Source organism: Mercurialis annua, linkage group LG5 (genome assembly GCF_937616625.2).
Source record: "Mercurialis annua linkage group LG5, ddMerAnnu1.2, whole genome shotgun sequence".
Lineage (NCBI taxonomy): Eukaryota > Viridiplantae > Streptophyta > Magnoliopsida > Malpighiales > Euphorbiaceae > Mercurialis > Mercurialis annua.
In genome coordinates, this window is record NC_065574.1 from 20,391,504 (window position 1) to 20,406,456 (window position 14,953).

Genomic DNA, 14,953 nt, shown 5'->3' on the forward strand with positions numbered 1-14,953 from the left:
AGTCCGCTAGAGTCGTTCATCTGATGTTTGAGAGTTATGTTTGCCGTAGATATGTTTCCTTTTTCTTTGAGAGATATGCCATATATATCAAGATTAAGTTTGTAGATTTAAGAATAAATCAGATAAAAAGTCTTTTCTTGTTTGATTTGACTATGAGAAAAAAATAAGTTAAAATATTATGAAAAACAAGGAAGCATTGCTTCGGGAAGGAACGGTAATTATGGAAGACAACTAATATGAAAAAGCAAAATTTAAATTAAATAAATATATTACAAATTCCACTAAAATTAGACCATTAGTTTCAGTAACTTTGTTCTCATTTATAAACATTTATAACATTAACAAAAGGTTGATAAAAATGAAACGCCTCTGTGCGGATATTTATCTTCAGATAACTCTAAAGTCGAACCACGTAAGCCCTACAAGAGTATTCGGGTACCGTGTAAATCCTGACTTCAGATTTCCCTATTTAATATGATATGGCAAAGTGACTGTACACAAGCCGTCTATAAACTGAAGTAATCATCATTAAAGAGACCTGATTAGTCATAGACTGAGATATGCAGAAGCCGCTTGGTCATTTTGCTAGTCATTAATAATTCTTGGGAGGTATGTTGGCGGTGAGTATGGACATTGAATAGGCCAGGATTATTAATTACAATTAACTCTCTTCCAACGACCCCTTGTTCTTTAAGAACACACAACTTCTTCTCTCAAAATCAAATCAAACTGAGTAGCCGGATAAGAGTCATTAATAGCCGGATAACCCTAATACCCAACCCTGATACTAATACTAAGCCTAAACCCTAATAAATGGGGGCCTTAGCCAGCCAAGCTAGGCCCACAGGTTATGAAAATTTACGATAAAGAGTTGTAATATCTGATACTCCTCAACCATTTAATTATGTTTTTTTTCTTATCTTATTTGTAGATATGAATTTCGTAGTCGAAAAGAACAATGCTGCATTACAATCTGTGTCGTGGCATTCTCCTGGGCTGCCATCACACAGTCCTTTATCTCACTGTGTGGTGGCAGCCTAGGAGAGTGCCACCACAAAGATTGTAGGTATTCCTGCTAAGGCAGCTGGCAAATAGTATTGTTCACCGCTCTCTTTATTGCCTTGTCATAAATTTGTCTCATTTCGAATTGTACTATAAAAAGGTCGTTTGGTTATACCCACTAAGATTATACTTTCCTTTCCTCTTTCCTCCTATTCCCGGTGATTACTTATACCAGTAATCCGATGGGTTTCTTTTGTGAAGATCGTAACTTTTCCAAGGAGCGAGATCCTATTTGCTGTATTCCCACCATTTCCTCTTGGTGATTCTATTTTCCTTAGCATTCCGCTTGCAAATGGGAAGTGATTGATTTCTTCTTGTCGAAATGTTCCTTTTGACATAATTCAGTCGGTTCTCTTACGGGGTGCAGCTTAATGGTGTCTGGAGTGATCAATGGCTTCAAAAGTGGCCTTATGCTGTTGATCACTGCCTCTTTATTGTATCCATAATTAATAAATATTGCACCGGCCAGAGATTAAAAAACAATACAGTCACAACTTGTTACCGGCGTCGATGCTGTTGAGATAGGCCTGCGAGTCCAGCGATCGGCTCTAACTGCCAACTGTTAATGTAGGCGATGAGAAAGTTGGGTGTGAAATGATTTTGCAAAGCCTTTAGACTGTACATGTGATTTTGCTCTACAAGTGCCTCATGTATGCAAGTTGGTGTAAAATTATAATTGTTTTTATTAGTCTGGTATGTGTTTTTAGTTGTTGTTTTCTGGTAGTAGACGCATGAGGATTCAAGCTTGTCTTAGTATTATTTTTTCTGATTATTAGAACTAAGAAAACTCTATTTTTATTATGTCAGGTTAGTCCATAGTCCTGTATTATCTAGCTACTCATCAAAATCAAAGGCATAGCTTTTAATTTGCAGCAGATATTCATGTTATATATTGACTTCTTGGTTTATAACCATCCAGGAACTAATAAGCCATGAGTATTTTTTTTTATCTAAAATCACAAATTTGAACTTATTTATTTGTAAATTATTTTAAAATTATAAGCATGTACTTATTTTCATTAAAATTATTTGAAATGGCACAAGATAACCTTTGTATCTCCACTTTATATTAGTAAATATCTACACCTATCCTGCAAATATCGCTCGGATGAGATATGTACAAATGCATGTATCCGTATATATCCATTTTATTTATTTTTTAGAGAGTATGATAAAAAAAAAAGTACAGGCACACCTGGTGTTCCTGGCCGGGCAATTCATGTTTTACCATTTTACGGCTAATGTGCCTACTGGATGGGCTTATAATAAAAGACATGGAAATCGTTTTTCTATTTTTCTGAGAAAGTAATTTCTACAAAAGAGAGAGAAAAGCTGCAAGGCTCTTCATATTGAACTCTTGTTTCCGGCATCCGATCGGACTTATCCGAACGTCCCAGGAACACTGACTTGAATGGCTACAGCTTTCGTGAGGAAATCTTTCCGATTAGTATTCTAAAAAGGGCAAAATCTTCCTTGTGCAGAGTCATTGTAATTTGTAATATCCATATCATGACCAACAAATATCCGATAGATAAACAATGTACACTTGCCTGTATCCGTGTCTAACAAATATCCCATATATTTTAACACACCTTTATTAGGTTTTTCTCTTTTAACTTTTGAATGCATTGAATTCATTATTAATGGTGATGCAGAGAACCGGTGGGTCGTAGACTAGACGGAACCCATAGTCCTGAAATTTCCACTGACGTACTAATACTAGAAGATCTATGACGGAACAAGTCTTTTAAATGTTTACTGCAGCTTGTAGACGGCTTGTCGTCTACAGTCACCTGCCATATCGTATTAAATAGGGGCGGAGCCACTCCCCAGAATCTGAATTCAGTAGTTAATACTCTTGTGGGGCTTACGTGGCTTGACTACAGTTATTTTAGCTTTTCATATCCATACCTTAAAAAAAATTGATTTTTTGATGAATCAAAATTATACTAATATTAATATTGGTATTTGGTGACCACAGTTAAGATATCAAAAATTATAGTGTTCGCAGTATATATTTAGTTGGTTTGTTACCTCTGGGTTATATAATCTATCTATACTATATATAAAAGCACGGATAGTGAATAATCCTTTTCAGTTTACTACTAAATAAAGGTTTTATAGTCATTAACTAATTAGTTATTTAATTAATCACTATTGTAATTAAAGTCCTAATTAGAATAGGTAGCTAAATTATCTTCAATTTAGTTTTTAGTATGTAAAAATAACTAAATTGTCTCCAAATTAGTAGGAATACCTATCTTTTAGTTTGATTGAACTACAAAATTAAAATATTGTATTTGGTCAGTATAATATTATTTAAATTTCTATCTTATTATTTTAAAGATATTATTAATAAAATTAAATTAATTATTTAATTATGGTTATTATAAAACCAAAAGAAGAATAAATTCAGTATGGAAAAAAATTTAATAATCGAATATATTATATTTATTTTTATAAAAATTCTTAACTAATTTAATATTAATTATAAATAAAAAATTGATATAATTATAATAAATTTATTAATATGTTCATTGACGAGTTACGTTACGAGCCACGTGCATAGCACGTAATGCGAAACTAGTATTCTTAAAGTGTTTACGTGTATCCCTGCTATGTCTACTTGATAGAGTTTCAAATACTCATGTTTTTGAGACTGAAAAAAAAAACACTCATACGTTTTTCTAGGTAATATACGGTTAATTATATCTAGAAATTCGAATGACACCGACATAACTCTCTCTAAATTTCCTTCCTACTCTCAACATTATTTGTGTTCGGATTATTCTCTAGACAATAACATACAGTTTATTTTTATTGGTGTATTTATAGATGTATGTATCTATGATGTATTTTTGGTGTTTTTCTAAATTCATTATACAACGTTTGTTTATGCGTAGTCTAAATGTATAAATTTACAAAAATATTTAAAAAAACTCTTAAGTATAGTCGGAGTATTAGTTTTAAAAAACACAGAATTAAATTTTATATTTTGTACTTTCAAACCCTAATACCAAACCCTAAATACCAAACCTAGCGGTAATATTAATCCCTGATGCTCTAATTAGTAGGTGGGTGGAGTTATTATAATGTAAAATGACATGTGGCATTCATGCAAGAAAATAATATTGCGTTTTAATCATTCTCATCGATTGAGCGTGATTCAGTCAATTATGACGTTTCGTTTAGTCGGAAACTGTTTTCCATTTTAACCTTATCATATTAATTAACCAGACCATAGCAAGGGTCTCATCCATTAAAAAAAAAACATCATCCAGGATTATTATAAAGAACATTTGGAACTAAAAAGGAGTGCCAGTAGACAAAGTGAAGTTCATAAAATTAGAAATCATCTTCTTACTAACATCAGTGGATAAAAAAAGCTGAGAGTTTTACATATCACTACTGCTACAGTGCTCCACTGTTCAATGCTGCGATATCCTGAGCTGATCAACAACAGGCAGTGCCTCCATATCCTTCTCTAGATTAGAAACCCTGGCTTGTAATTCCTCAAATTTTAAATCCATAGCCTCGACCTGAATTTCAGCCCTCATCTTGGCACGGACTAACTCGGTGTTTCGTGCCTTGAGGTCGTTGATAAGTTGGATGCTTTGGAGAAGCTCTTCTTTCAGTTGACGATGTTCATCCATTTGTTTTTGATGAATAGAAACTTCGTCTTTAGAGTTTGAAGAGTCTCTATTTGCAGCCATTTTCTGCGAACTTTCTGCTCTGATATTTGAATCTGAGAGTAGGTTTGCAAGGTCCCTTGTGTATTTATAGAAGAAGGGGGTGGTTCGATGAGAGTTGAATACGATTAAATGATCAGGCGTTTCCTTTTCTTATACTATATACTAGTAGTATATAGAGAATGGGCTAACAGATAAAACGGCCCCAAATGGGCTTGGCTTGGTATTGGGTTTTGTGTTTTTCAGACAGCAAAAAAATAGGTGAAACTGCGGATACGAATACAAATAATTATGGGTGTAATTGGTAAAAAGTCTAAAAATGGTAAGGATTCAAAATGACTAAAATATGAAAAAGTAAAAAAGTATATTTTTTTTAGTGAAGAAATTGATGCACCCATTGGAGTGAATTTGGTGAAAATTCACCAAAATTGATTTAAATGACTCCCAGGAAATGGGCTTCAATTGAACTTTTATCCTTTTTACAATGAATGGGCTTTACCGCAAGAAAAGAAAAGGTTCAGCTGTGAAAAGAAAAGAAGAGTGAGGCCTGAGGACATGGGCTTAAATAAGTAGCAGGCTTTATGGCCTTAGGTTTGTAGCCGCAAATTTTTACAACTTCTTAACATTTTTCATAGTGAAGTTGAAGACTGAAGAGGCGTGAGGAGGCAAATGATCGTCACTAAACTTCATTCTGATTTACCGTTTCCTTCTCAAAAATTTCACTTCTGTATTACCGTTTATTACAATTTTTTCCCCGCATTAAATTAGTGCCATTTTATGAGTACTCTGTATGTGCCGATACTCTTTTCATCTAATAAACACCACATATTGGCAGATTAAGAAAAACATAATAACTTCATGAATTTAATAATAATCAAGCATGTATTTTACTAACTCCGAAGATAAATAATCATGAGTGAACCGCTTCCGTTGCCAAACTAGGCACCCCGTCGATAAAAAATGTAAACATGGATTACCCCTTATCCGGGCGATATCCGCCAGGATATGGTGTATATTTCACCGTGGCTCTGCACACGCAGGGGCTTCAAGGGAGGTTTCGCCCTTTTTAGAAGACGAATCAGGGTAGGGTCCCCCCACGAAAGCTGAAGGACGTCCAGAGACGTTCGGATCAGACTCCAATCGGACTCCGAAAAAAAATAGATCCTCGTAAAAGCGACGTACATATAGACCGGTGAAAATTAAAATAAACAAGCATGTATTTTACTAATTCCGAAGATAAATAATCATGAACTTCCCTGAATGGATTACCGCAATATTTTTTGTCAAAGGATAAAAAAATATCAATTTTTTTGGTCAGTGGCTAAAAAAAAATCTTTTTTTTTTCGTCAAAAGCAAAAAAAAAAAAATTGTCAAAAAAAATCTTTTTTTGTCAATTTTTTTTTTGTCAAAGGCAAAAAAAACCATTATTTTTCTAAGGTTAACAAAAATCCAAACCCTAATACCAAACCCTAAAACTAATTCTAACCCTAAACCCTAATTGTAAACCTCAGTATTATAAACCTAATCCAATACCATTATCTCGTAACCCTAATGAACCTAGCGGTAATATTAATCCCTGATGCTCTAATTAGTAGGTGGGTGGAGTTATTATAAATTGGATACTACAGATACAGGCAAAAAGGGCTTCAAGGGAGGATTCGCCCTTCTTAAAAGACGAATCCGGATAGGATGTCCCCAAGAAAGCTGTAGGAAGTCCAGGGTCGTTCGAACTCTCTAAAAAAATAAGAAAAGCGGATACAGGCACCATTACGTTTTTTATCCGGGCGATATCCGCAAGGATATGGTGTAGATTTCACCGTGGCTCTGCACATGCAGGGCTTCAAGGGAAGTTTCGTCCTTTCTAGAAGACGAATCCGGGTAGGCTGTCCCCCACGAAAGCTTAAGGACGTCCAGGGACGTCCGGATGAGTTCCATCGGACTCCGGAAAAAAATAGATCCTCAAAAGCGACGTACATAAAGACCGGTGAAAAGTAAAATAAAAGCGGATATATACAGATACAGGCACAAGTACGTATTTTATCCGGGCGATATCCGCCAGGTTTTGGTGTAAATTTCACCGTGGCTCTGCACACGCAAGGATTTCAAGGGAGGTTTCGCCCTTTTTAGAAGGCGAATCCGGGTGGGCTGTACCCCACGAAAGCTGAAGGACGTCCAGAGACGTTCGGATCGGACTCCGGAATACAAATCCACGTAAATGCGACGTACGTATAGACCGGTGAAAAGTAAAAATAAACAAGCATCTATTTTACCAACTCCGAAGATAAATAATCATGAAGCTGTTAACCCAAAGTTCTACAACAGTTTATTTGCTCAAAACCATAGTCTGTTTTTTTTATCGAACTCCCAAAGAATGTGTGCATATAACTTTTTTTTTTATCGAATTCTCTAAAAAATAAGAAAAGCGGATATATACGGATACAGGCACCATTACGTTTTTTATCCGGGCGATAGCCGCCGGGATATGGTGTAGATTTCACCGTGGCTCTGCACACTGCATTCACTTAAACCACCGCTTCGCAAATTAAAGTAAAACAAAAAGTCACCGATCTATGAAAACACAAATACTACAGTAGACAATAAATTTTCTATCGGCTAGTTTTTCACTTCCTAAGAATTTCAACTGATGGATGAGATTTGAGAGAGCGAATATTAATGCATTTTTGTAAATCCAGTGGTCTATTAATTCTAGGGCAGGGGAAAATGTATCAGTCATGCATGTTGAGACTCTCGATATTCATGCATGCTGAGACTCTCTATATGGATAGCAGTTAATTCGAAGTCGAATCATATTAAACAACCGCTTCGCAAATTCAAGAAAAACAAAAAGTCACCGATTTGTGAAAGCATTTGCATTGAATTCTTTATTAATGGTCATGACACTAGACTAGACGGAACCCATAGTCTTGAAATTTCCACAGACTTACTAATACTGGAAGATCTATGACGGAACAAGTCTTTTTAATGTTTACTGCAGTTTGTAGACGTCTTGTCGTCTACAGTCACTTGCCATATCGTATTAAATAGGGGCGGAGCCACTACCCAGAATCTGAATTCAGGAGTTAAAACTCTTGTGAAGCTTACGTGGCTTGTCTACAGTTTTCCACGGAGGTTTGGATGATGTAAAACAAACAAATCACCACTCTAGACTCTATGAAAACACAACAGTATTGCTGAAATTTATAATCTATTGGCCACAATGTTTATATTTAATAGATATTATTGTAGGTACGATACATTATCGTGCTGATTACATATCATCGAGTAAAATTAATTTCACATTTCGATACTAAGGAAAATCTACATTTCAGAAGCTCATTCCGAGGTGTCCTCTACTTGAAAACTTTGGTACCTGCAAGAAGGCAAAGTTCAATCTATCAAAGTACGAAATGCTTAATTCCAGGAGTCTTCGATTAATTGGTTTGTTACAATTTTAGATATGAAGATAGATATAAAGGCCGGGACTCAGGATTAGTTTTCTGGAAAGAAGTTTTGAACTATATTTGTATATTTAAAAATACAATGACGTCTTATGAATACCTTGTTATTCAATTCGGGACATTTCTATAAAAAACATTTTGTCGTAATTGATAAATGTAAAAAAGGATAAAGATATATCATCTAAACTTCGGATATCTGGTAGATACATCTTTAATTGCTGAGTTAGAACTGCCGGACAAGAGGATATGCCATAAATAACAGTATGACTTGTCCCTCTATAAACTGAAGTAATCTTAAACAGTAGTAATTATTTTTGGAAAACACATTTATTTATTATAGGGGGGGTCTTAATGAGTAACTGGTTAGATTTAGATACAAAGGTTAGCTTGTGCATTTGTGCCATTTCAAATAATTTTAATGAAAATATGTACATGCTTATAATTTTAAAATAATTTTAATATAAAAAAAATTTCTCCTTCCATTGAAATAAAAAATAAAAAAGTTCAAATTTGTGATTTTAGATTAAAAAAAATACGCATGGCTTATTAATTCTGGACGGTTTTACACTAATTAATTTTTTTGTAAACCAAGAAGTCAATATATAACATAAAGATATGCTGCAAATTAAAAGCTATGCCTTTGATTTTGATGAGTAGCTAGATAATACAGGACTATGGACTAACCTGACATGATCAAAATAGAGTTTGCTTAGTTCTAATAATTAGACAAAATAATACTAGGACAAGCTTGAATCCTCATGTATCTACTACCAGAAAACAACAACTAAAAACACACCAGACTAATAAGAACAGTTATAATGTTATGCCAACTTGCATACATGAGGCACATGTAGAGAAAAATCACATGTACAGTCATAAGGCTTTGCAAAATCATTTCACACCCAACTTTCTCATCGCCTACATTAACTTGTTGGCAGTGAGAGCCAATCGCTGTCTTTGGACTCGCCGGCCTATCTCAACAGCATCGATGCCATTGAATCAGCTCTGTCGCGGCTCTCTAGAGCTGCATTCCTCGCATGAAGAGTCTTGACATGATCTCGATACTTGGAGAGAGCCGATACCAAGTTTCCATTCTCCGTGAGAAGATCATCATACTTCTCCTTAGCTTTAGACGCTTACGAAGCTGCAACGTTTAGGGTCGATTTCTATTCAGTGAGACATACATCAAGCATATCAGAAAACTTCTTTCTTGACTGCTCGGCCACTATTTTAGCCAATATATAAATTCAATATGTGAGGCAGTTCAACACTACAATATGTGATGGCTTCTTTCATTTTGAGTCGGGATATAATGTCTTCAAGAAGTGTAAATTGCTCAAGTTTTTCATGCTTGGATCTCCTGCATCTTGAGTTTCACTACTCTCCCTCTGCCTTCTTCCACCGAACCAAAAACATAATTGAAATAGTGAAGGCGACAGGAAAGTCACCTCAATGATATCTTCTGTAAGAATTAGTTTCTCAGCATTAGCAAGTCCCAAAAACACAGCTGCTCCAGGACCAGACAACCGGACAAACAAACTGAAGTAGAACTTGAGAGCAGACAAAATTGAGAGCAGACAAACAAACTGAAGTAGAAACACTCAAATTGCTGCATAAGTTTAAACATAATGATGTCAATGTTGCACAAGTGAGCAAGCAAGAAGGCAAGACAAAACCACCATCTTCACTGCAGCACATATCCATGTTTTAAGACTCTCCCTCTGCCTTTTACCACCGAACCAAAAAGATAATTAAAAATAACGAGAGTCGTTCATCCGATGTTTGAGAGTTTTTTACTTATCAATAGCATGAGGATATGGAAGTATAGAACAATAACTTCCAACGTAGATTGTCAGGACAGTTCTCATTCGCTGAAGATATTTCATGATTATTTTGCTTCATACACAACAGTGTGGGGCTTTGAACTGCTCAAACAGTTAACAAATGGATGAGAAGCGTTTAATCTCTGTATTTTGGTATGCTTCGCTTAGAGAAGTATGTTTTATTAGAGTTTGATGCTTAGAGAAGAAAATTTGATGGATTTTGTAAGGGAAATAATTTTTTAAATCCAGCATATATATAAACTAGCGATATATATTGACATTCCCGCTGCATTCAATTAAATCACAGCTTAATAAATTTTCCAATTTCCAGCGATTACTTTTTCCCTTCCCAAGAATTTTAACTGATGGATGGGATTTGAGAGAGCGAACATTAATGCATTTTCTACGTTGGAAACAATTTTAAATCCAATGGTTTATTGATTCTTGGGCAGGGTAAATATATAAGTCAATGCATGGCTGAACTATCGATATGGTAACAGTTAATTGGAAGTCGAATCATATTAAACCACCTCCCAAATTCAAGTTAAAAAACAAATATTAGCATATTACTTAATAAAATAATCCACTGTTTATCATACTAATATACGAGTTAAATGCGTGCGTATCGTATTTTAGAATGCATTGAATTTATTATTAATGATGATGCAGAGAACTGGTGGCTAGACTAGACGGAACCCATAGTCTTGAAATTTCGACTGACGTATTAATAATTTAATACTAGCAGACTGATCTACATTATCGTATTAAATATGGGCGGAGCCAGAATCTGAAGTCACGACTTAATACTCTTGTGGGGCTTCCTTGAAGCTAAGAAGCACGGAAACTTCGACAAAGTTGCGTTTTCCGTTTTAGAAACGTTTCGGAAACCGGAAACTCTTGGACATCCGTACGAAACGTTTCAGGCCGTTTCCGATTGGGGTAATACATGTTTACCTTTTTTATCAACGGGGTGCCTAGTTTGGCAACGGAAGCGGTTCATGATTATTTATCTTCGGAGTTAGTAAAATACATATCCTTGTACTCTCTATAAAAAAAAAGCGGATATAAACGGATACATGCACCATTACGTTTTTTATCCGGGCGATATCCGCAAGGATATGGTGTAGATTTCACCATGGCTCTGCACACGCATGGGCTTCAAGGGAGGTTTCGCCCTTTTTAGAAGACGAATTCGGGTAGGCTGTCACCCACGAAAGCTGAAGGACGTCCAGAGACGTTCGGATGAGTCCAATCGAACTCCGGAAAAAAAATAGATCCTCGTAAAAGCGACGTACATATAGACCAGTGAAAAGTAAAATAAACAAGCATGTATTTTACTAACTCCGAAGATAAATAATCATGAACCGCTTCCGTTGCCAAACTAGGCACCCCGTCGATAAAAAAGTGGACTACTATTTACCGCCTCAAATTACTACCCACCGCCCCAATTTTGACCAAACTACCCCTAATCCTTTTTCAACTCAAAAAACAAAAAAACCATCCTCTCAACTTCCTCTCAAACCAAAATTCTCTAAAATCCATTACAAAATCAAGTAATAATCGGAGCCGATTTATGTCGGAATTGGCGAAAGATAAAAGGCGGGGACCTCCGGTAAGTAATTTAATTTCAGTTTTAAATTTTTTTAATTTTTTTTTTACGGAAACCGGTCATCGTCCGACGATGGCGATGACCGGTTGCACCATCGCCGGCCGATGGCGATGGTGCAGCAGACCATCGCCATCGCAATGGCGATGGTCTGCTGCACCATCGCCATCGGCCGGCGATGGTGCACGCCATCGCTGGGCGATGGTCTGCTGCACCATCGCCATCGCCGGGCGATGGTGCAGGCCGTCGCCTGGCGACGGCCAGGCCGTCGCCGGCGATGGCCAGGACCCGCCGGCGACGGCCTGGCCGCCGCCGCCGTCCGAGGACCGTAAATCGATTTAAATTTTTTTTATTTAAATTTTTTAATTTAAAAAATTAAAATTAATCGATTTAATAAATAATAAAACAACCTAAAAATTAATTAAAAAAAATTAATTGAAAAATACAATTAAATTTTATTAGTTATAGGTGTAATTAAATTAAATTTTATTAGTTATAGGTGTAGTTAAATTAAATTTTAGTAGTATAATTTTAGGTTGTATAATATAATTTTTTATTTAATTAAATTTTATTATATAGATTTAATTAAATTTAATTTTGATAGTGATATTATTTTAGATTTTAAGAAATAATCTTTAATTTTACGGACTAAATAAATTTAGGTATTTACAATTTAGAATTTTATTAATATATTTTTATTTGCTTAAGTTTAATAGTATAATTTAATTAATATTATTGATTGTAAAATTGATAATTGCAGAAAGAAGGACCCGGTAATGGTGGCAGGGGAAAGAGTAAGCCTATTATAGCTGAAGCTGATTTTGAGGAGTCGGGACAGCGAAATGTTCGAAAGCGTGGTGTGAGTGCCTCAGTCCGACGACACAAGAAGGGGACTCCTGCTATTGAGGGAGCTAGTGAGACGCCAGTCGATGATCAGATACAGGATGATCGGATGGAGGATGATGACATGGAAGACCGTCGGATAGACGATGCTGATTTTGAGACTTCTGAGGACGAGAGTTTAGGACCAATCGTGAACATTCGACGGAAAAAGGGGAAAGATGGACGGTTTATTGCTGAAACGTCATCAGGTAAATAAAATTTAATTATTTCATTAATTTAATAATAATAGTTAAAAGATGTTAAATTTATGTTAATTGTTGTAATTGTAATTTCAGTGACGAGTAAAAGAGCCAGGACTGAAATACCTGCTTGGACTGTTAGTGATCCAGTGCCAGGTGGACCTGAGGACGGGAGTATTATTCCCAGTTTCCTTGGACATGTCGCTTATGGAATATGGACAGGGAAGGAGGAGCGAGGCACTCTGAAGTGTCAGAGTAGACATGCAGTTTGTAAGAGGCTGTCAGCATGGCATCATGACGCCTCAGACGAGGTTAAACACCTGATAGCCGAGAGTGGTTTGGGGCATCTCCCTGATATTATGTTCAGTCACTTGGATATTCCGCTCCTTTCTGCATTTGTGGAGCGATGGCAGCCTGATACTAACTCTTTTCACCTGCCATTCGGGGAGATGACCATTACACTGCATGACGTGTGGATTATTCTCCGTATTCCTGTGGACGGAAAAGTGGTTTCAGGTAAATTTTACTATATTTTTGTTTAAATTACATATTCATTTTAATAATTTATTTTGTATTCCTTAAAATAATACATGGCTGGAATATGTTTTCAGATAAGCCCGGGAAACAGTTGTTGCTTGCCTCCTGTGTAGAGATTTTAGGGATCTCTATGGATGACTTGTTAGCTAATTCGACGAAGCATTATGAAAATGGAGGGTTTCTGATTGAGTCCATTTTTAGGAATTGTGGACGGGGTTTGAGTGCTGAGGTTGAGGCAATAGCGTGGATGTGGCTGACGCTAGGTTGCACTCTTTTCGTCGATAAGACTGGCCACCGGGTTAAACCAGCCTGTCTTTGGGAGGTTAGGGATGGAGTCGCAGACGCGAAGGATTATTCTTGGGGTTCTGCTACACTGGCCTATTTATTTCGTCAGTTAGGAATCGCCTCCAGAGGCGACTGTCACGGTTTGTCTGGGTGTCTGACACTTCTCCAGGCTTGGATATACGAGTATTTTCCATGTTTCAGACCCCAGCGAGATAGGCTGATTACAGAGATTGGCACTCCTCGAGCGTGTAGTTGGAGTGTATCCGGGACAGAGTGCACAGAGATCCGGCTTCAATCATTGCGTGCCCGCGTAGACAGTTTGACTGCCGACGAGGTACGTTGAATGTAATTGTATAGTTCAATTTTCTATATTTAGTTGAATTAAATTAACATGTTATTTTTTAATAATTTTATATATTTTGGGCAGGTGTCGTGGCTTCCCTTTGGTGGTGACCCTGCTGCAGTCCTTCAGCGGACTGCTTACATGGGTTGGATAGTGTACAGGGACATTGTTGAGCCGTACATGTCCGCCAGATTTGTACGTCAGCTGGGGTATGTGCAGAGCATACCGTCGCCTATTCTTCGGCCGGAAAAGGCCGTTAGGGCGTGGAATTCAAAGTTGTACAATGTGGAGATGGCTCAGATTGGTGCGGTCGACGGCTGGCAGGGTTTTCCTATGACTTGCATGCTTCCTTTGACGTTGCTCGAGCCAGCCACTGTTCTTGCTGGAGCTTGCCATCCCGCGTACTTGGAGTGGTACGCACGATTTTCCCACCCGCAGGTCCTTAGCTCTGACGTTACAGCTTCACGAGGCCGTCCTTCTCGCTCCAACATTGATTATGTAAGTCTTTATTAACTTAGTAATTAATATATATATATTTAATTGTTTAACTGATCTTAATTTACTTTCCTTTTGTAGTGGGTAAATCGTTTCAGTTCCCTGAGCCAGAGAAATCTCACGCGTATCACTGCGGCTAGTGCGCCGTTTGCCATTCCGGAGATAGATCATAGCATATCTGAGTCGACCACTGACTTGGAGCGACTCATTGCAGACTGGCGGCTGGCAGATTGAGATTATTGTTTTTAGTACTCTATTATATTATGGTTTTTTTTCATTTTGTTTGTTGTACTACATATTAAGTGATGTTTTTTAGTATTCTATTATATTATGTTTTTTAGTACTACATATTAAGTGATGTTTTTTAGTACTCTATTATGTAATACATATATAGCATCAATCCCAACCTAAAAACACATTATTTTGAAAAATATAATTTTTAGCAACAAAATATAACAAAAATTCGGCAGCATTTCCTCTATAATAGTAGCATCACCCATTTTCAGGGACTTCCTGTAAAACACAAATACATATATATTTGCCAACAACACCAACCAAAAAACACATATTATA

General features: G+C 36.5%; 2 protein-coding genes across 2 annotated transcripts; both read left to right on the forward strand.

Moving 5' to 3' along the window:
- The first annotated feature begins 11,816 nt into the window (after positions 1 to 11,816).
- Positions 11,817 to 13,885, forward strand: LOC126681682 (protein MAIN-LIKE 1-like). The gene is made up of 4 exons (XM_056105876.1): positions 11,817 to 11,966; positions 12,399 to 12,729; positions 12,817 to 13,236; positions 13,332 to 13,885. Exons 1-4 carry the CDS (start codon positions 11,817 to 11,819, stop codon positions 13,883 to 13,885), a joined length of 1,455 nt encoding a protein of 484 aa, XP_055961851.1.
- A 48-nt stretch (positions 13,886 to 13,933) lies between these two features.
- On the forward strand, positions 13,934 to 14,668 carry LOC130015540 (uncharacterized). The gene is made up of 2 exons (XM_056105877.1): positions 13,934 to 14,383; positions 14,462 to 14,668. Exons 1-2 carry the CDS (start codon positions 13,934 to 13,936, stop codon positions 14,612 to 14,614), a joined length of 603 nt encoding a protein of 200 aa, XP_055961852.1. The 3' UTR covers positions 14,615 to 14,668.
- The last annotated feature ends 285 nt before the right edge of the window (positions 14,669 to 14,953 follow it).